At 43.1% G+C, this 22,015-nt stretch overlaps 1 protein-coding gene across 4 annotated transcripts in view; it reads right to left on the reverse strand.

The window, feature by feature from the left end:
* Window positions 1–19,952, reverse strand: part of MACROD2 (mono-ADP ribosylhydrolase 2) — an 884,404-nt gene extending 864,452 nt beyond the window's left edge. For all 4 annotated transcript variants that reach the window (XM_059828569.1, XM_059828570.1, XM_059828568.1 and 1 more), the window contains exons 1-2: window positions 19,813–19,952; window positions 15,460–15,576 (exon numbers count right to left, since the gene is read on the reverse strand). In XM_059828569.1, the coding sequence (XP_059684552.1) occupies window positions 15,460–15,576; window positions 19,813–19,858 (163 nt within the window). In that variant the 5' untranslated portion in view covers window positions 19,859–19,952. The remainder of the gene's footprint in view (window positions 1–15,459; window positions 15,577–19,812) is intronic.
* Window positions 19,953–22,015: the final 2,063 nt, after the last annotated feature.

Genomic DNA, 22,015 nt, shown 5'->3' on the forward strand with positions numbered 1-22,015 from the left:
CTATGAGCAATAGCTTCTGCTTTATTTGGGCCTTTATCCTTGTGTACCCCTGGGGAGACTGTTTCTGGGACTTCCCTCTGCAGTAAGACTCTGCCCCCACCTCTACCCCATGTCCGTCTTCGTTGAGAAAGTAAAAATAGAGGCTTTTATTGCGAGACACTCCTTAAAAAAAAAGGAGAGGGGGGGAGAAAGAAACCCATGGTGAGCTTCACAAAGCAGTGATAATCAGCATTAGTTTGGCCATCTTGATTCCCCCCCCACTCACACAGTGAATTTTGTTATTCACTTTTCTTCCTTAATCTCAAAATTCGTGCAGTTATGGATGTTGTGTGAACAGTGAGGATTATAAATGGACTCAAACGGCAGTTTAAGCACATTAACATTTCAGCTATTTCATTATAATTATGTGTGCGTGTCAAAAGCAAACAAACCCGTTTCGTTTAATGTGACTTTTACAAGGAATGTTCGTATAAAGTCTGGCTATCCGCTTCCTGAGACAGTGTAATCCCAGAGACTTCATCCTTGATGACTTCGCAGGACTAGTTAATGCCAGCCCTGCTTCTGGAATAAAAGGGCCCTAATTAATTCAAGACCTTGGGCAAAAGCATCAGCAAAGCAATGATCTCCCATACAGATAGATTTCACAACCATTTACAGCTTTCAGGTTCAGATGCATTCAAAGAATTAATTGGCACATAAAGAAAACTATTAAGGAGGAGGGTAAAGGGAACATTCACAAACTTTTGAAATGCCTTTCTAAATTCCACCCACAGCACAATAACACACTATCATAAAGTGACTGTAGGCATAACTACATTCAGTTCAAGTCCATTCAGTCGAAAGAAATGAAATTAAATTTGCAAAGTGAGACACTTAAGTGTAAAGCAACCACACACGAACGCCAAAAATCTGCATATTCACAAGCAGGTGAGGACCTAACAGAATCCTAAAGAAACGCCCAACATGAAAGCAGTTCATAAGACTAAATTTTGAATTTTTTTCCCCAAGTGCCTACTCAGCCTCTCTGCCAGTTTTCTGACCTAAATAATTCTCAAACTTTCCTCCTCTGCCTAACTAGCCCTAATTTAGATCTTATCCATCCCTTCTCTGGGGTGATTTTGACAGGAAAAAAATAAATAAATCACGAAACAACATCTGCTAGGGAAATGTAGCAATATACTGAAAAATATCAAATACAGAAATAAGGCAAAAATAAAGACAGTTTTTTTTTTTTTAAACTTTAGTATTGTGAGCAAGTTACCGTAACTCCTATCAGAAAGCAAAGTCAATGGTCACTAAATTATCTGTGTACGCATATGCACGAAGGATAGAGTTGATCCTGTCACATCCTTCCCAAAATCTTTTTAGGCTGTTTTGAGATACAACGGTGGAGACACCACAAACGCTCTAGGTCCTCCTCTCTCCCCCCCACCCCAGCCTCAGGAATATATTGAGTTGAAAATCTTTACCATCAACAGCTGAAAATTTTTGTCCCACCACCATTTTTTCCTCCAGATCCACTCCATCATCTTCTATCCCTCTTGTCTACACAACCCAACCTCCTTTAGCTTTTTCTTCCAGGTCACACACCCTTTGAGCCTTTAACCATGCTCCCAATACCTCTGAGCTCTTTCTAGCCACATCTTTCTTGAAGTTCATCAGCTAAGGTCTTAATGCCAAGGACAGCAAATAGGCAGTCCTATCCTGCAGCTTTACTTACAACTCCTTCTGGCTCACATCAAAGGAGAAGGACCTTACATCTTACACAAATGCAGAAAAACATATCAGATTTAGCGAACAAAAACTGCGCTTGGAAAGAAAACGCATTAAGTTCTTCAGAACTAAGAGGAAAAAAGACTTTCAGAACAGCTCACTAGAGGGAGCCCCCATAAAGGGCATGAATATGATGGCACAAACTAAACATCCTTATAAAATCAACTCTGAAACTCAGTCACTGATAAAATACCTAGGATTTTCAAGTCTAGTACACTTTAGAGTATCTTAATTTTTGAAACAGGTCTCAGACATCCAGTTACAGAAATCTCTACAGCAATACCAAAGAGCTTGCAAGCAAAGGGAAGAGAAAAACCTACAGCTGGAAGAGCTTCTGTTAAAAACACATTTTTATTTTAAAACTATTTGATAACAAAAGAGTAGAGCACACAAAGTAGTAAAAATAGTTATTAAACCCCAAAGTATAAAGCGATATCCATGGCAAAGAAAATGGCTCTTGGTACTCCACGAGCAAAAGCAGATAAGAGAAGAAATCAAAGAATAAGTCAAAAGGATTTACAGCAGCTAGGCTCACAGGCTTGCAGTATTAAAATGAAATTTTGTTTAACAAGTGAGATGACTTAATGTTTTTTTTTTCTTCTAGTGCATAAAAACAAGAGTAACAGACTGAGTTGCAAGAAACAAAGCTGAAAATGGGAGAGTTTCATCATTTATAGTCAGCTTTAGAATTTACAACTGAAGGAAGTAAATTCAAAGTTAAAAATAAATAGTAAGTCTGCTCGCTATCTCATCCCTGCTACAACAGCTGCTAATAGAAACATGTAACTCCACAAGGAAGGCTTCTCCAACAGGAATCTATAACGTGAGCTGGAAACAGCCCTGGGAAAAGAACCTGAGCAAGGGACAAGAGTCCCAACATCGACCCCAGACAGGCAAGAGCCAGCCCTTCCACTCCTGGAAGGGTCCTCAGCAAAAGCTAGAGTGGGACACTACTCCACTTTTCTTGGGCTGCTGAAAAAACAAAGGAGTTGAGCGATCTTTAAGAGTGCATCTAACCAGAAGGAAAGGTAGAGCAACCATTCTGCTACATACTCTCGGTGCTTTTCTTTTTTTCTTTAATGCTTTGTTTTTACAAGTGTCTTGTACAGATTAAAAATGACAAACTATTAGCAATTACTAACCTCACATTTTAACACAGCTTTCCATTCCATTTGTTTCTGCATAAGCTTATGGAGCGCTGGAAAAGACAGATTGTAAGATCTGTTACATTACGTGCCTGCTTTTACTCCTACTAACTGCGGATGATTCTACAGGAAAGGCAATTGCTTATCTAAATCAAGATAAGCATTATTTCCATATGTTCCATCACCAGGGGGAAAGCATTCACAGATGCACTCTAATACTTCAGATTTGTAGTACAAATTTGCTCTATCACTTCTTGGACTTAAACAAGTTCAGAACCTGAGCACAAGGAATAAACATCTGTTGCAGACAAATCACTTCCTACCTAGCCAAAAATGCAGCACAACATGCAAGTCAAAGGCACCTGATGATGAGCACCAACACCACCTCCCTGCCTGCACACTCTGCCAATATGCTCTGCTTCAGCTAATTACAAAGTGGCATAATTGGATTAGCCAAGGACTATGGCCAAGTACGAAGCTTATGAGGCATACAGACACCAAGAACCACAGAACGGATGAGGTTGGGTGGGACCTCTGGAGATCATCAAGTCCAACCTCCCCACTCAAAGTGGGGTCACCCACAGCAAGTTGCCCAGGACCCTGTCCCAGTTGGATTTTGAGTATCTCCAGAGAAGGAAACTCCACAACTCTCTGAGCAACCTGTTCTAGTGTTCAGCCACTCTCACAGTAACTATGTGTTTTCTCATGCTCAGAAAGAATTTCCTCTTTCAATTTGTGCCCATTGCCTCTTGTGCTGTCACTGTGTATCACTGAGAAGAGTCTGGAGCCATCTTGTTCACACCCTCCCATCACATGTTTATAAATATTGATCAAATCACATCTGGGGGAGTCTTTTCTTCAGGCTAAACCACAGCGCTCTCAGCCTCTCCTTGCAGAAGAGATGTTCCAGTCCTTTAATCATCTTTATGGCTCATCTGGTGCATCAACTACACTTCCTAGTTTTGAACCACTCACAAATTTGCTGAGGTTGCACTCTGCCTCATCTTCCAGGTCAGGAGGTTGTGGTATCTCCCATTCAAGGTTTTTCAGGAGGTACGAAATATCCCCATCTGAGGACGTGAGCATCACTTGATGTCCACTGGTTAACTGAGGAGCCCACATCCAATGAACCACACCATAACTGAGTTCAATAGTGCTACAACACATCCCTCCAAAGCCACTGCAAAAAGCGCAGAACTAACTCATTTGGTCTAAGTTCAATGTAGCGATATGGCTATCAGCAGCCCACGACAGGGTTGTAAATATGAGCCTCTACTTTTCAGCCACATGATTGAATTGGAGCCATTGAAGGCTTTGTTGCACATTAAAGAGAGGAAAAGGGGTATACCATGAGAGTTGATAAAAAATAGCCAGTCAGTCCGAACAAGCCACACAACACTCATGCAAAATGTGTTTATTCCTGCGTTACAAAGGTCTTGCATAGTCCTTACAGTGTCATGTTCCAACCTTTTCCTCAGTCTATCCCACACAGCTCTGTATGTCCCCCAAAAACAAAACTGAGAGGCAAAAAAACTCTTTAAGTCTGGGACCAGAGGAAAGAGAAAGAATGGAGAAGCTTGCCCTTTTTCTGAAGTTTTTGTAAAATGAGGGAAGACTTGGTATGGAGTGCAAAAGTACCAAAGACCGAAGTTTGAGAAAGCAATAATAACAAACAAGGAGAACAAGAAAAGGAATACATTCTCATTTGTGATGCAACCTGGTCTGCAGGGACACACAATTGTCAATTCATAAATCAAAGTCTTCTCACTTCAGCAGCATGCACAGTGACAGCAAAGACACAACATAAGTAGGCTGAGGCCCTAGGGTATTTGTGTGTTTACTCAGAGAGTCAGCATCCAGCTGCTATGGTTGCTATGCTTGCTTCTGCTGGCTTGAGATTTCATTATTTAGGGTCTGTAAGAATGGCTGCTGGTTTAGCTGTGACCCAGAAGGAGCTGTGCTTTGTGTGTTTGAAGAACCTCATTCAATCACTGTCTCGTTTGGTTGGTTTTTAAATGTGAGCCTTCAGAGGGATTCAAGACTTTGTGATGACATACTGGAATAAAAATGCTGTTGGATAGCGTATTAACTAAGTTCTTCCCCAAGACTGATTACCAGTACCTCAGTCTGAGGGACACCAAGAATTTTGATACACAGATCCTTCTTCCAGAATGGCAGTGTGAGTTGTACTGAAGTACGTTAAATGGTCAGCCAAGGTCACATGGAGGCAAGAACTACACTGCACCATCTCCAACTCAATTCCTACTTTATAACTTCCCTCTGCTATAGAGAGCTTGCAATTCAAGTTCAAAGATAGAGAGAAAAACATATTACACTCTTTTAGACCACTGTTCATTGCCTCACAGAAATATGTTGATACTCTTCTATAAAGCTAGAAGACTACAGGTGATGCTGCTTTGCTAGATTCCTTCACAGACAAAGCAGATCACCTTCACTGCAAGAGTTGCGTCGTGGTAATATCACAGCATTCACACAACTATTCCTGGTATGTTGAAATCAATCCAGTACCTTCTGGGTTAACTATGAGCCTTCATCCAAAACTTACACTACCAGCAGCACAGTATTCCTTCACTCAGCTTTAGAATCTAGCTGGGGAAAAAAAAAAGTGCCTTTTCATGAGCAACCAGGTGTTCAGTCTTCAGCAGCATCTGTTTTATTTACCAAGAAGTGAAAACCCATTTTTAATAGGTGTGAACAACACATACAGCATCAATCATAATTAGAATAAGTTTACAGTGGGAAACCACAAATTCATTAGCTTTCATTCATTAGCTTACTAAGCAGTCAGACAATTTTTACTCTACATTCTCTGCTTTTTTGAATTCCCTACACTATTGCTAAGCAACAGCTCCTCTAGTTGAGCATTACAGCCTTTTGTAGTACTTACTGTAGAGCTCCCAAATAAAAAGTTACTACCAGCAAACTATGAAACTTCTACAAAACCATCAGCAAATATTTCACGGCATTGTCATTCAAGAGCCTCTCTGCATGAGATATAGTGACAACTGCTTACCAGATGGGAGCAGGAACTTCAGTTTTCTAGTACCAGGAAACAGATATGTAAGTTTTTATGCAAGTACAAAAGATAACGTTTTCCACATGACGACATTAGGCTTGGGTAGTGCTTACCTTACAGTATTTCACCTCCCCTACTCCCTAAGATACCACATGTAATTTGCTACCCTAAGCAACAATAGGGCTTCAAGCCAAACAGCAAGGTACAGAAGAAAATCTTCAATATTTGAAGAGGACTCTTCCAAAACCCATTAGTGTTGCGAGTCATACTTGCTTACCTTATGGACTTGAAAAATAGAAAGTAATACAAACTCACAAGCAGTTATAAGAAAGATTTAGCTCTATCTTCTTCTGCATGTCTATCTGGAAAAAAAGACACACCAAACCCCAAAGCCCTTAAGTTGATATAGGCGTATGTTGGTGTGCACTGCCTATTCTGTCTGGATTTAGTTATCTGCAATACACTTACAAAGCTTCTCATGTAAGAGCTCTGGTAGCAATGCAGAATGGGGCGGGGGGAAGGAACTCTACTTTTTCTTTAAATGTAACTGATCCATATCCTCAGTGACAGTTACCTAAACTCTGAGGTTTGCTTCCAGTTGATGTAGATTCGTTAAGTATTCCTACAAAAAGGACAGCACTGCAACACACAATATGTTTGTATGAGAGCAGTATAATTTTTTAAGAGTACCTTACTCACACAGAAAAGATGGCATTAAGCATACAGGAATTAATCCAATGCAGGCTGAACTTCAACTACAGGTCGTATATGTGCAGCAAATTAAAAACAAGTAACCTACAACACCTTTACAGACTAACCATCAGTACCAAAGAGACAATCAAAAAGGCCCATAATTGCATAAACAAGCCTCTGTGAAAAAGCAAAGGGCAGAATAAGGCAGGTAAATGTTTTAAAGCAAGACAGATGCGCATATCTGCATTATAGATGGACTGAGTCTTTTGGACAGGATCCTCTTGGTAAACTATAGAGCAGTCTTTTCTAACTCAGTGTTTGATCATGAACTCCTAGAGATGCTAGTAGTGCAAAGGTCCATGTAGAAAATGACTTCCACTTTCAGAAGTAGATGTATTGGCTATACCAGTACAAGGCTGAGAGGTCTAATCTTGCAAGATGCATATTCTGTAGCATCCTGTCCACCAAAAAAAAAAAAACCACAGCTGGAAACTATGGTAAAGGCCCTTGTGACACACACTTCTGCAAACATGCCAAGTCAACACACAAAAGCTGCATGTCTCCGTACCTTTTCTGTGCATAAACTTTATGCTTCCCCTTCCCCCCATTTAAATAAGAAATATTTCTTAGTCAAATGAAGCCACACATGAAATTGTAATTTCAATGGTTTTTAAAGCTGTGCAAAATAGAAGTTTATACTTAAACTGGATTGTTAAGCCTTGTCTCCAGCACAGAAGAGCATTTTCTGTGCATCCTAACACACGTCTGTATGCAGCACTTCCTACAGGGCTAATGAATTCTCTGTCAACTGGATTTTCCAATGGCACATGAGCTAGATGCCCCGGCACAGAAGCAGCCCACAAATCTCTTCACATAGGAAGTACTACAACAACTTATTCGGACATTAGTTGTCCTGTTAGAGACATTTTTCCATGGTGAGCAGTTCGGCTCTAGTGAGCCAAAAAAGGGAAACCAGGCTTATCTGGTTTCCAATGATTGGGTTTTTAACAGTTGTGTAATCAACCGTTTAATTGTGCATGAAGCAAACGCAACTATGCATGAAAGTTGGTTAATATGATCCAAACAGAGAGCTCAATGAGCTTAATCTGCATCAGTGATGCCCCTACCTTATCAAGGGACTTAAACCAGTACCTTACATGGCAGTTAACTTTCAGACTTGATGCAAGCCTCCCATATCCAGAGAGCAGCAGCTGACAGGCCCACCCTGTGTGATCACTAATTATTATTAGCCCAAGGCAGCAAATCCTAGTTGAAGCAATAGTTCAGCACCTTCATGTCTGTCTGTCACATCTAAGTTACAGTAGATTAAGACAAGCCATACCAGTCTCACTGTCTTATGAAAAGAGACTCCCAGTCTTCTGCACGAGGACATCAGCTTTTTCCACCTACGCTTGAAGATATCCAAAAGTCACGTAGCCAGTCAACAGGTCTATACCAGCAAGCCATGACAAGGGTACAATTTAATAACTTGATCTTGGCCTCAACCTGATCGTAGACACGTGGCTTCTAGTCAGGCTGGCACACTGGATCACATTTGTCTGCAAAAGAGTGTGAGGACATATGCCACAATTCATCATGAACTATAGATTAGGGCTTTAGCCAAGCTACCATACTGAGCAAAATTAGACTTGCACTACAAAGACAATTTCAGTAAGAAATTAATTTGGGTATTTGATCTTGCAATCCCCCGTGCTCAGAAGGAGCTCATCCTTTATACACAAAAAAGGGGAGGTAGAAAAGTAATAATCAGAGGAGAAAAGACAGACATATACATAAACACAAATTACTGGAAACCAAGATGTGTAACCTATTACTTTTTCCTCCACATATATTAAACTGCTATCTCACTCCAAAAGTTACTGTTCTTCTTTCCTTTAGTAGTCTTGAATATGAGACAAGTTAGCCACTGAAAAATGCTGTCCTGGAACTTTCCTTTCCCTACACTTTCTCAGCAATTTCTGAGAAACAGCACCCACTGACTTACACACAGCATCACTGCTGCTAAAGCCATCCTTCCTCACACTCTGAACGAGCCTACCAGCTGACATCGCACTGCATCATCTGGACTGTCTAACTCTGGTTAGTACTTCCTTAAGGACCTCTGTACAAAACTTCAGTGCACAGCAATGTTCAGTAGCTACAGAAAAAGGATCGTTTCTCATATTGCATGGGACAGAAGCTTAGGAGTTATTAATCTGGTCAAGACTCATGTCACCAGCACTTAAACATTAGAAATATTCTTTCTGTCAAAGACGTGCTTAACTTCCCTCTGCATCTCTACCTGCTATTACTCTCTAAAACACGTTGAGAGCTTGTGGAGCTTCAGTAAAGATACTAATTTATTGTTGAGAGTGGCATCCCTTCCTACAGTTAACTCTTGCCCCTTGAGGAGCTGGCTGCCACTGGAGATAAGAGGGTTCTCTCAGCTGCATGCAAAAGGGCCACAGAATTAAAACTCTACCAAGGACCTATATAAGCTTAATGCTGTGTGGAAGTTCACTTGTTAAAAAAATCATGGAACAGCAGCTTAAAAAGAAGTCATCGTCTTAATTACATCAAAGACAAGAGATTTACTTCCTTAGAGAGAGGATTAGCCACACTGGATTATGTGTTCTTAATCTATATAAACAGAGCTGAATTTTTGCTTTTTAATAATCATCTCTCACATTTGCTGAAAGCAAGATTTTTTTGTTTTTCCCCAAAACACTTTAAAGAAAACTGTAACACAAGCGTCATTTCTTCGACAGCTAATCCATCCTATAAAGGTTATATGCATGCAGCTCACCAGGGAATTACAAGGTCAATTGAATACATATTGCTTCTTTTTGTTTACCATAGTTTTTTCCCCCACCATATTAAACACACTGCTTTATCCACTTATATCAGGGATATCACGAACTAGATAGGAATACTTGCCTCTAAAAAACAAACCATACCACCCCACCCACCCCCCGTTATTTCTCAGTTTACACTCAAGTAAACTTGCAGCTGGAGAGTGTTTCCCATCTCTGTGCTGTGCAAGGCTATCTTTGGACAAGAAGAGCTGAGGTATATGTTTAGGAAGACAGAAAGTTGTTGGGGGTCAGGAGCTCACATGGGCAGATTTGTAGCACTCTGCAGCTTTGCATCTGTTCAGGACAGATCCCCAAAGGGCAGCCAAGAGCCTGGGAGAAGCAGAGCACACAGGGCTCCAGTTACTCCCTATTGCTCTGGCAGCCTTTGAGATTTGTTGCAGCCAAACATAAACCACCTCAGCCTTAAAGTCACTCCACTTTGTGCCATGGACACACAGACTCCCGGACACCTTTAGAACAGACTAATAAGCTGCAAACATGGTTTGCTGTTGTTGCCACTCCAATTCCTTTGCTGCTTCCTTAATATACTCATAACATGGACAGACAACAGAAATGAGCGAACAGATTTATAGCCACTTCCACAAAAAGCATGTAATTTCCTAAGTATTCAAAGTACTTCATTACCATGATCTTTACACAATTCATAGAAGCCACAGATATTAGTCTTTTAGCGGAGCTCCCCCAGCTATTATACACAGCAATTAATAAGCAGTGATCTCCACATGCATCTAAGTGACACAGCTTTCTAACCTTAAACACGCTAGTCTTCAAGAGACCTTGTGACAGAATGTTTACCATGAGTAACAGAGCAGCATGCCAATATATGAGAAGTAAGGACAAAACCAAAACCAGCATGAGTTTAAGCAAAGCTGGAACTTGCATTCAAGGCCACAGCTAATAGCCGGAGATCCTGAACTGTGGCACCCAAGTTCTTGCTGTTTTGTCTGTGAACTCAGCTGAAAAACTGCTGTACTGTGAACTTAACCAAAGAGTTTCAGTAGTGAAAGCACCCTTTTCATTGACTGACAGATAGCAAGCACCACACTGAGCTAAGTAAGATGTCTTGATTTACCTTCATCCTTGTCACTCAGCTACAAATCTGTTCTAAAGACGGTTGTTAAAGTCACTGTAATAAAAAAGATAATGCAAGCTGATGGACTTGGTTTTTTGGTGGGGGGATGGCCTTGAAGCGTACTGGTTTCATGTAGCTATTACAGACAGAACTCATTGATTGTGGGGCAGCTTTTGACAATCTTAATGTTCTAGTAGAACATAATTTATTTTTCTGTATAATTCAATGAAAATAATGAGTGGTTTAGAGGAGATGCTATTTCTCACTGAATTTCACTGCAGCTTAGTAGTGGCATTACTTCCCAAAGGCTGTTGGATGACCATCACCTTGATTCCTGGTTCCTGCAGGACAGATACTCACATCAAACAGAGATGCTCTGAAGAACCCAGTACTACCTGTGGTTAGTTAACCATCTCAAGAAACACTGGTCAACGGACCTCAGTACTACCACACATTTTCTTTTCAGCATGAAGCATTTTGAGTGGCTTATCTAGATGCTTTGTCTGTATAATCTTGTGTCAACTCACTGTGACTATTTAGAAAGCTACAGATTCATAGCACAAAGACACTTTTATTAAACCCAAACCTTACTATTATACATAAACCCCTCAGTGTTAAAGTAGATTAATTTGAATACAGTTTGAACCGTATCATTTTCTAAAAATACAGGTTAAGAAAATCCAGAGGCTGCCAAAACACCTAAACATACTTCAAGACTTGCTTAAAAAAAGGACTGCAGAACTTTCATATCATTTAATCTCAAACAAAAATCAAAAACTCAGCAGTTACTGTGTCCTTCCATTTTTAACTTCATCCAATCAAAAGTAGTTCTTACCATTAGCAAAGATCTTAAACCGTCACCTGAATTTGCTGTTTTCTTGGCACCACTGCTATACCAATGAATCCCAGAGGCCGTTAAGAATCAGCAGGACTGTCAGCTGCCTAAGTGATATAATTTATTCCATTTTCTGAATTATCCCATAAATGCAACAAAATGTTTGCCTACCAGTGACACACAAAACTCGGTGACAACAGAATACCCGAGACCCTGATTTTTCAAAAAGCTTTCAAGAAAAAGTTTTCTGAAGTAATTTCTCACATTCTCCACTTAAGAGTAAAGACATCTTTGGGAATAACTGTGTAGCCAAGAAAAGGCTAATATACATATTTAACTTCAAAAACCACTCTAGTTATTTATCTACATGGTGGCATTTTATTCACCAAGCATCACAAAACATAAGTTACCATTTTTGTACAGGATGAGTGCCTAGCATAAAGTTTTATATAACAAATAGCATTGAAATAAAGGTATACAAATTCCAGAGTTTCAGAAAACAAGTCCATTACTCGCACGCTGTCAGGAGGGAACGCTACTTCAAAATATGTAACAGAACAGATGAGAAGTGTCTTCCTCTGGTATATTTGAAGGATAAGAAGTGGGAGGAACGATGGATTACAGTATACATGTACTATCCAGCCCTGCATGACAGGATTATTCTTCACTTCCAAAGAGGACAGTTCCTCGTTTCTTTAATAAACTTGGTTAAAACAAAGAAAGCTTTCACATTTACAGAACTACTTCAAGAACAAGATTTTTTTTCCCTTCCTACCATCCCCTCTGACATTAAAGAGGACCACTTGTCAATAAGAGCAGTGGAAGGAAAATGAACAGTGTTATGATACTTGATCTCTGAGGTCCACTCATGCAGCCAGGCAAACTGTATGACAAAACCCAGCGGTGTTGACAACGTAGTCCTTCTGGAAATGCACATGCCCACAACAGCTTGCTTCCCGCAGTTCAAAGCGGCGGGCACCAGGCTTAGTCCCCTCATTCCACATTGCATTCTCCTCAAAAAATTGAAGTATGAGAAACATTGACCAAATTCCATGCCAAAACACATGCCAACTTAACTTCTTATGGCTAGCCTTTACATTGTTACACATCCCTCTGTTATAAAGACTTCCAGCCTTCCCAAAATTTACCTTAACATCAACTTACTCCAAGCTTTACTGGTTTCCTTCAGAATTTAGTTCTGAACACATCTTCATGCCAAAGGAGGAGTGGAAGAAACACCTTCCTCTGCAAACTAAGGTATGTTCTCCAAACTCACCAATAAAGAGCATGCAGAGGTAGGCTGGAATGGTTGGTTCCTTCTCAACAAGAACCTTTTAGGTCATTTCAGTTTCAGCAGTTCCCCACAGAGACTTCTCAATAATCTTCTGTTAAACTTCCATATAACAAAAGTGTGCCTAACTGGAATCTCCTAACACCCTCCAGTGATTCATCCGCATTTAACAGTGGATACCATAAAGCTTTTGTATTGTTCAAGCAATTTTTCCCTAAGAGTTAGTACAGAAGTTTGTGCAGTGCTGAACACCCTTAATTTCCAGTTGAGTATCTACGGGGACTATTGCCAGCCCAGATACTCTCCCCTTCTCCTACAGCTTCTTACTCCAGTGGCTGATTGATTGCACCTGCTTCACTTTATTTGTTCTTGGTTCATGTCTTGATTTCTCCTCATCACTCTTCCTGAACAGCCACTCCACACTTTACTAATCAATCTGTCATTTTTTCACTGTATACAGTGTTGGAAGTAAATGGTAAAGAACTTTTTCCACATTCCCCATTAGCTGCTGTTTTGGCTTGTCAAGCGCACAGATCATTTCCTCCCCTCCCCCGCCCGCCTTCAGACCTCTTTAGTTTGTCACTGCAAGAAGTAGCCTTTCACTTGAAGAAAATGTCAGAACTTGGGCACGGCAATGTCAAGTCATCACCGATTTCATCATACCTGGGGCTTCACTTGCTCTCTCCAGAGTCTCACTTAGGTCGTACCACTTGCCCTCCATATGTCCCAGTATATGGAGCAGAAGTTCTCATCAGCAAGAAGACTTAAATTCTAATTTTTCGGTATTTCAGCTCAGAAAGACAGTACTTGCACACGCTTGATACCTTCAGGGTTGGGTCAACATTTAAGGGAAATAAAGTTTGAAACAGATGCCGTAACAGTCACACTAACGTATGTATTTCTTTTAATTGCACTGATCAATTGAAATGTGGAAGCATTTCAGCAGTCTAGCCTTGTACAAGTTGTCTATTTCACATGGCTTATTTACAACAAATACATCAAAGAAAACAAGTGACTATGGATATTTTCTCCTGAATGTACAGCATAACAAAAGCTTCACGTAGCAGAGAAGAAATATTTCAGCACAACTTTTGCCTTCCAGCATTTTTTGCAGTGTACTGGGTACTAACAGAAAGAATGCAAGAGCAGCTACAAGAAAATAAATTCACTACTGCCATGATTCAATACCCACATATTAGACACTGACATTTTGCTTATGTGAAGTGTAACAGCAATCACAACGTAAATCCACGCCTTGTCACATTCAGCAGCCCAAGTAATACAAGATCCATGAATTTTAGCACGTTATACAGAATCTGAGAGTAGTTAGAATAAAAACAGTTTAGGCTAGGAAGGATCAAGAGCCTTCCAGTTAAACTACATGATAGACTGCATATTCCCACGTACCGCAGGCCTCCAAAATCAACTTTGGAGAAGTCAGGTAATCTTTTTGATTTTTATGCAGCCTTTGTTTTCTAGATGGACAGGCTTCTTGATGTTGTAAGATATAAAAGACCTACTCTAATGGGACAAAGGGGTCTATGGGTACCATTAGACTACTAGACTACTCATCAGCATTGAAGAGCTCAGCAACCTCTGACACATTTTCACTTCAAAAGTCACTAAAGATGCTTTTAGGAGTAAGTGATAGCATTAGTTGTTTATGACAATGGCATTTGCAGATCTGTCAGCTCCTCCAGATTGTGCTCAAGTAAGTGTTACAGCTTTCCCATCTGATTAAAAACAGCTGATTAGTTCCAGGCCTCACCTCACCTGGAGTATTATCATGAAGACCATGTTCACCTGCAGCCATAAGATTACTCTACACACCTGTTCACACAGGCCAGTATTTGCCCTTAATGATAACAAAAGGGTCAGAAAACTAGTCCTATACCTGCAGAAAACACTTTATGTCTCATAGTTAGATCCCCCTTCAAAAAACACAAGCTTCAGCCAGGTAGGATAACAAGACATAGAAAGAAAAAATGAGGAGGAAACCAGCTCAGAAAAAAATCCCTCTTCTTCCACACGCTTAGCTAGATGAAAGAGAACTAGACAAAGAACAAGGCACTGTTACAGAATTACGTACAGAATGTAGAATTCTCTAAGTGAATCAGATTCTCATTTTTAGTCAGCCTTCACTGCAAGTATTTAGACAACTCTACTGGTGATCATAACCGCGGTAACACTGCACATGCTAAGAGAAGAGGAGTTAATCCAGGCCAGGCTGATGTTCCTTAGCCCAAGAAAGCAGGCAGGACCATGAGTAAGAAATGCCATTTTCAAAAGAGGCTTCAAATCCAATCTTCTCCCATTTCTGGATGTTCAGAAAACACCACAACTCGCGCAATTCCCCTCTGCTTTTCAGCCACCTACAAGAACAACACTATTTTGCCCAGATTCCCCATACCATTATGCTCGCTAAGTTTCAAAGACAAAGTTCATTAGGCATGGCTGACTGGCAGAGTATCTGGAAAGTAAGACTCATGCAGAGAATAGCTATTTTATACACTTAAGGATATCACTGTTATTATTACTCTGTCTGGGGATACTTACAGTATTAGCGGACACCAGTGAGGCTTTAAGGAATTTGCTGGGGCTAGCCCCTCAGCCCCAAAGTGCTCTTGGCCCCATGTTAGGCTACCACTGTTAGTAACAGCATGGCCTTCCTAAAAGTAACCTCAGACTGAGAAAACAGAACAGTCTATATTTAAAGAGATTCCCCTGTTTTACTTACCATCACTTTCGCTCTTACTTTTTAAGTCTTCCATCCAAGTTGGAATATTTTTCAATGCAACATAATCCCTTAAGTACTCTTTGCGTCTTTCTTCCAGGGTCATCTTCAGCAAACGCTCTATTTAGGGGAAAGAGAAATAAAAAAAGTTTTGCAAGCTTTCATATATTCTTGCACGCTGGCCAGGCAGTGACCAATTCAGTGTCCTTGATGCAATTAAATCCCATTTGAGAGAACCAAGCATGGGTGATTCAATGAGTTACAAGTAATAGGAGCTAAACACACTGCATCTAAATAACTGCATGCGCCTATTTCTGGATATCCCAGTTCAGCAAAAAGAAATGCCTCTTCACTGCACTCCCAGCGGTCCAGACTTCCCCACATTGCAACTGTGCCTCTTCTTCCTGACGCTTTAATGCAGGGATCAGAGAACTAACAGCACGTTTATGAAGTAAAGAATTGTTTTATAGAGAGTTTTCGGTATTAAAGTCTATTCTTTAGGTTCTGCATTTGTAAACAAGAACTTTAAAAAAAAGTTAGGAAGATGAAAATTAAAACATTTTTACTGAAACAAGTTTACCAGTGACAGCAAGTAAAGGCAGAGAGCATAGCACAAAATTAACAAAGTCCTACTACATTACAAAAGAAATTAGAGCCAAGGCAAACGTTACATCACTTTCTAGATGGCTGGGGTGATAAGAAAGGCATTTTTGTTTGGTTGGGTTTTTTGTTCTGCAAACAATGTAATTTTCAGCACGAAAAAACAACTGTCATTTGCTTCAGACACATCCAGTGGCATTTAATCCCATTTGGGGGCAAAAAATCAGTAGCTGTAGAAAATACTAGGATATCTGTTAGATACATACTTGTATTACTCACTCTTGGGTAAATTTGACAAACTTTGGCTGAACATAACCCCAATTGCTAGGAAAGCCCACTGCCATCCACCAGCTAAGCATGTTTCTAGAAAGCAGGCCAGGACCAGCATGAACTGCATCTGCTGGATTTAGAGTGCTGCAAAACAGAACCTACGTTTAAAGTGAGCAGCATGGGTTAAGCTTTAGAGATTTTTATTTGAGCATTAATATGACACACTTGATTACCACACTAAAACACATATGGATGGTTGTTTTCTCCTGAGAAAGTCACCACGTCTTTTTTCAGACATTTAGTGAAAAGTAAAGCCTCAAAGACTGTACAATTATGACAGCTACTGCCAACTTCACTCTTCTTCAGAACTTGCTATAAATGGACTAAGTTCTAAGACAAGAGAAAAAACATCCCAATGACCCAACACCGCAAACAACCCCAGCATTTCAGCAAGACCCTGTACTTGATTTTTGCAGCCACGTTCTCAGATCAAACCTTAAGAAAAAAAAAAAAACCAAAAATCACTGTCACTGGCTTTTAGGGTTTTTTTTTTTGCAAAATAGTTTCCTAATTATGCAGGCTGCAATCATCACAGTCCAATAACCAGAGGCAGGTTTTGAGCACAGACTCCCTTATCAAAATAAACTTATTTTGATTTTTTTTGGTAGTATTACCAATTTCTTCCATTGACAAAAATATCTCTCTCCCATTATTCAGGCTTGGTATATTAACTGGATATTTACAAATGCAAGAGTAAAACTAACATGATTAGGATCGCCATTATGCACAACAGATATGCACTTAACTCCATTACGTGATCTTCAAGCCTACAAAACACAAAGTATTTAACGTGCATGTTAGAAATACTACATAAAGACAAACTTGAGAGACTGTGTCTCTGCACGTCAAGTCTGAGGTACTAATAAGCAGAGGAAGTTTGACTGCCTTTTGCTGAAGGGGTTACAGAGCCAGTTCTGTGCCTTCAAAACACAAATTCCTCTCCATAAAAAGGTTTTATAAAACTTTGCTCTTGCGAGTCAGCAGTGAGAATTTAAACTGAGTATTTATTACACACACACCCCTCCTGAAAGATGCTTCCAAGAGCCTTAGCTGCAAGGACACTTTTCTGCCTGTAGCTTTATGAAGCACTTTTGAAAGTTTACGGGCAGACCAGTCCTGTGCCGTAAGACTCTGAAGTCAACTCCAGTCCCGCTCCTACTCCGTTTTATCAGACCCCAAGCAAGATCTACCCTGGGAGAACGTGGACCAGCCCTTAATTACCAAAAAAGTAATTAAGAAAAGCAAGCGTATTGTCAGTGGGTTTGAACTCAATATTTAGCTAGGAGTGCTTTTTCTTTTTTAAAAAAAGAAAGTTCTTCAGTATATAAAGGTTGAGAACAACTGCACTCAGAGCTTCACAGGAAGAGTTGAACTGGCGAACACAGCCAGCTTTACAGGGGGTGGGAGTACCTGGGAAAGGCAAATGCAGACCTAACAGAAGATTTCATTTCAAAAGTACAATCCGAGTAGAAAGAAAAGAAGTTGGGCTTCTATAGTTTTCCTCTCTAATAAAGAAGGTACTTGCTAAGAACAGTCACACAGGGCTACAAGCTGAAGAGCAATGCCAACAATAAATGCCGAAGCTTTTTCTGCCCTCCTCACTCAAAATACCCAGGGCCAGCATAACCAGCGTGGTGCTGGAAAGCAGTTACTGGAGCAGAAGACTGGCAAATGCTGTTCATTCTCACTAGACAAAGAGACACCGAGTTCTGGCCAGCTAGGACTCACAAACATGCTTCCCTGGATAGCAAAATCTCCCCAGCAGTCATGAGCTCTGGTTTGCATTCAGTAACATCACTGTACTGATGGAGACCACCATCCTCACAGCTGACCAAGACAACAAAAGCCTGCCTGCAGCTCGGGTTTCCAGCTTACCCTCCAGCCCCTCCGCTCCACCCTCCTCACCGAGGGTTTCAGTTCCCATGCCAGGCTATGAATTCGCACAGACAGCAGCAGAGCTGGAAAAAACAAGTGGGAGTAACGGGAACACTCGCCAGAGCCTACCAGAAACCTTTCCCCATCTACCCCCAGCACAAAACCAGCTTTTTTTTTTTTTTTGAAGGTAATGACATACAGCATTAAGGACTTGCACAGGGAAAGTCAGTTATAGTTGATCACATATAAGCAACACCTGAAAAAATTTAACTATAGGTTCTCTGTTGAAAACAGAAACTCAGATGTCTAGTAGAAACTTGATGCCTCACCTTAACCTCAGAAACAAGGTTTGTAAAACAGTCTGGAAAGAAAAAAGTACATAACAAAACTCACTTCTTTTGAGAAGAGTTTGACAGGATCAGCTAACCTACAGAGAGACCAATTTATTTGTGTTTTAACAGTTTTTCCTTAGAAATATGCACTTGATTTCTGCTACAGACAGAAAGGGTGAGTCCTACCCTTCCAACGGGTCTTCTGCCTTCTTGGCTTGAAACACACAGAGAGCCATAGGGGTGAGGGAAGAAGAGAAAGAAAACTTAAAATATGACCTGCTGGTGTGCTTTTGTTTTTCTTCCTCTCCTCCTTGTACATTTCCAGATTGTTTGCAACCACACCAGGCAGTTTCCTCTTAACCGATGTAAACATTAAGAGAAATTTGTGGAAGTGTAATCTTTACCTTGTTCTCCATGCGATCAATAGAAAGTATGAAAAATGGCAAGGTTTGCATAAAATGCTTGTCCCAGGGTTATCACGCTCTGGAGTTTGACATTGGGGTTTTATAAACTGAGACTACACAGGGTGGGGGGCCTCAAAAAAGAATAAATATTTCTCGCGGGGTGAGGGGGAGTGCTTTGAGAGTCCCGTACCCCAAACGTTTCACCCCGGCTGATCAACACTAGAAGCTAAACTCAAGCGCATTACACCAGCGACACCAATAAACCATCATTTTCCAGGAAAACATACGCATTAAACCGAGAAAAGGCACGTTTTGACGGCATGTGCTTAACTTTTCGGCCTGAAATACTTCCACAAGGTGACTTGGGGGCGGGAAGCCCTCAGGAGAGGGGCTGTTCCCCCGCGCTCCGCCCGCTCCCCTCAGCCTCAGGGCTCCTCTCTTCACGGGCAAAGTTCGGCAGCGATAACCGAGGTGGGGGGGAAACACCCCCAAATCCCGCACCCCCGGCGTCCCCCCCCCGCCTCTCGGCAGCCCGGAGGGCTGCCGAGAGGCGGGGGGGGGACGCCGGGGGTGCGGGATTTGGGGGTGTTTCAGGCGGGAGACCCCGGGGGTAACGCGGAGAGCGCGGAGCACCCCCCCCCACCCCGTCACCTCAGCCCCGGGCGGCGGGAAGCGGCACCGAGCACCCCCCAGCGACGCGGCGGCTCTGAGGGGACAGGACCACCCCCCGAGCCCCCCTCATGGGTCAGCGTGAGGTAAAGGCGGGCGAAGCGGGGCCCGGGCCCGGTACCGGGCGGCGGGAAGGGCGGTAATACCTTTCTCCTCCCGCCAGAGCTTTTTCCGCTTGTTGCCGGGGTACATGGTGGTGTGGCTGGCGGCGGCTTTGAGCTGCAGGTTCCCCAGGCTCACGAGGGGGTGGATGAGACGCCGCGCCAGAGCCGACCGCTACCGACGCCGTGCGCCGCTGCCCGCTGCTGCTACTGCTCCCCGCCGGCTCCGCGCCCGCCGCCCGGCTCCGCACGGCGCCCGTCAGCTGGGTCACGCCTCGCTCTAACCCGACACCCCCGCAGCGCCCGCCCCCCTCCCCGCCGCCCGTTGGCTCCGGCAGACGCCGCTCAGCAGCCCCCTCCTCCGCCCGCCGCCGCCGCCGCCGCCGCCGGACCGGGCCCGGCGGACGCACCGGCCAGGAGGGGCGTGAGCGCGGTGGCGGGGCGGACGGCGGCGCTGGGTTGTGTGTGGCCGGGGGGGTTGCGGGGGGCTGCCGGGGCGGGCAAGTATGGTGGGTGCTTGGGTACGACCGTGGCCGCTCTGCGCGGCGGCGGCGGCGGCGCCGCGCTCGGTGCCCCCGCGGGGAAAGAGCGGGCGCGCGCCCCCCCGCCCCGTCCCGCACGCCGCCACCGCCCCCCGCCCCGCCTCCTCCGCGGGGGCGGGGCAGAGCGCCCTCTGCTTCCGGGTTGCCGGCCGTTACCGAGCGCGCCGCCGATTGGCCGGGAGGGCGGGAGCCGTTGCTAAGCGACGGCGTCGGGGCCCGGCGGGGCCGCGGCCTGCGGTCGGGGCCGGGCCCGGTAGCAGCCGCCCCGGCAGACCGAGCGCTCCCTCCCGCCGTCGCCTCCCGGGCTGAGGGGTGCCGTCGCCGCAGCGGGAGTGGAAGCGCAGCCGGCCCTGGCGTCTCGGGACGAGGGGGAAGCAGCTGCCACGGTCCGCCTGAAAATAGGTGCGGGGTGGCGTTCCGGGGAGCGGGGGGGCTCTGCTGGCGTGTAGGCCATTGCGTCCCCCCGCAGCGCTGCTGTGAAAAACGCCGCTCACCGCTGCAGCCCCGCAGCTGGAGCGAGGTCAGCATCCACCCGCCGAGCGAAGGGCGCCTTCTACACTCTCCATATTCCTTATTCCCACTGAGATCAATTTTTCCTCGTTTAAATAAACACGCAAAGTTCCGTAGCCTAAATAAATAAATACAACAGCTTCCCTGCAGCTGCATGGATCCTCTTGGCTTCACTTGCGTCCACGTGGAGATCAAGGCCCTTCCTCGTGTGGGTGAACAGATTTGGCCCTGGAACACGGTGGGTGCTGGCAGCCGCTTGGAGCTTCGCAGGCGTTACAAGGGGTTGGGGCAACAAAGGACATCCTCCCGGCCTTCGGCTGTCGCACAACTTCACCTATAAAGAGTAGTTCGGGGGGGATGCAGATGTCTGGTTGGAGTCAAGCACAGGAAGGTGTCCACATCTGTCCACAGGAAAAATGTACCATCTCGGCTAAATCACGTAGAGAGTATCTCACGTACATGTTCTGGTCAAGGACAGGCTTTTCGTTGGTGATGCGCTCTTCTGCCTGACCTGTCACAAAGAAAGGTGGGGCACAACATAGCAACGTTTCAACTTCTTTTCTCATAGTTTCTGATAAATACATTGGCACCTCTACTATTGCCATTAATCTTAGGTCACAGCACAACTCCTTACAGCAAAATCCTTAGTCTTATCACGATTCCTGATGGGAGGGAGCACTCGGAGTTTACCTTTTAACCAGTTAAAAATCAGACTAAGATTCCTTTTGCAAAACGTATTTTAATATTCAGATTAGATCAGCTTCTAAGGGTACATTATCATCTTCTATCTTTACCCGATTTCTTCACTTTGCCCAGGTGATGTGCTTTGGTAGCCCAAGCAGTTTTCTCATTTTGATAACAAAAAAGAGAGAGAAGCCAACAGGTAAACAGGCATTAAAAAAAGACATCTTAGTTTAAACCATGCTTGCTTGCACAATGTGGAGCAAATATTTGGACCCATATTCTAGATGACTGCATATTTACCAAGCTACTGAATATTCTAGTGTCCTGTGGGATCTGTTCCACATTTTACAAATCAATGTTTATTGGACCAGAAGGGGAGAGAGAGAAAACTTAACTCTCTTCCTGTAAAGACCATCTGTATGCATTCTTCAGTTTCATTTGTAAAAGCTGCTACAGCAGCCGTAACTTTGGAAAATATGTAAAGAAAGTATGTACATATATAAAAGGAAAAA

Source organism: Gavia stellata, chromosome 23 (genome assembly GCF_030936135.1).
Source record: "Gavia stellata isolate bGavSte3 chromosome 23, bGavSte3.hap2, whole genome shotgun sequence".
Lineage (NCBI taxonomy): Eukaryota > Metazoa > Chordata > Aves > Gaviiformes > Gaviidae > Gavia > Gavia stellata.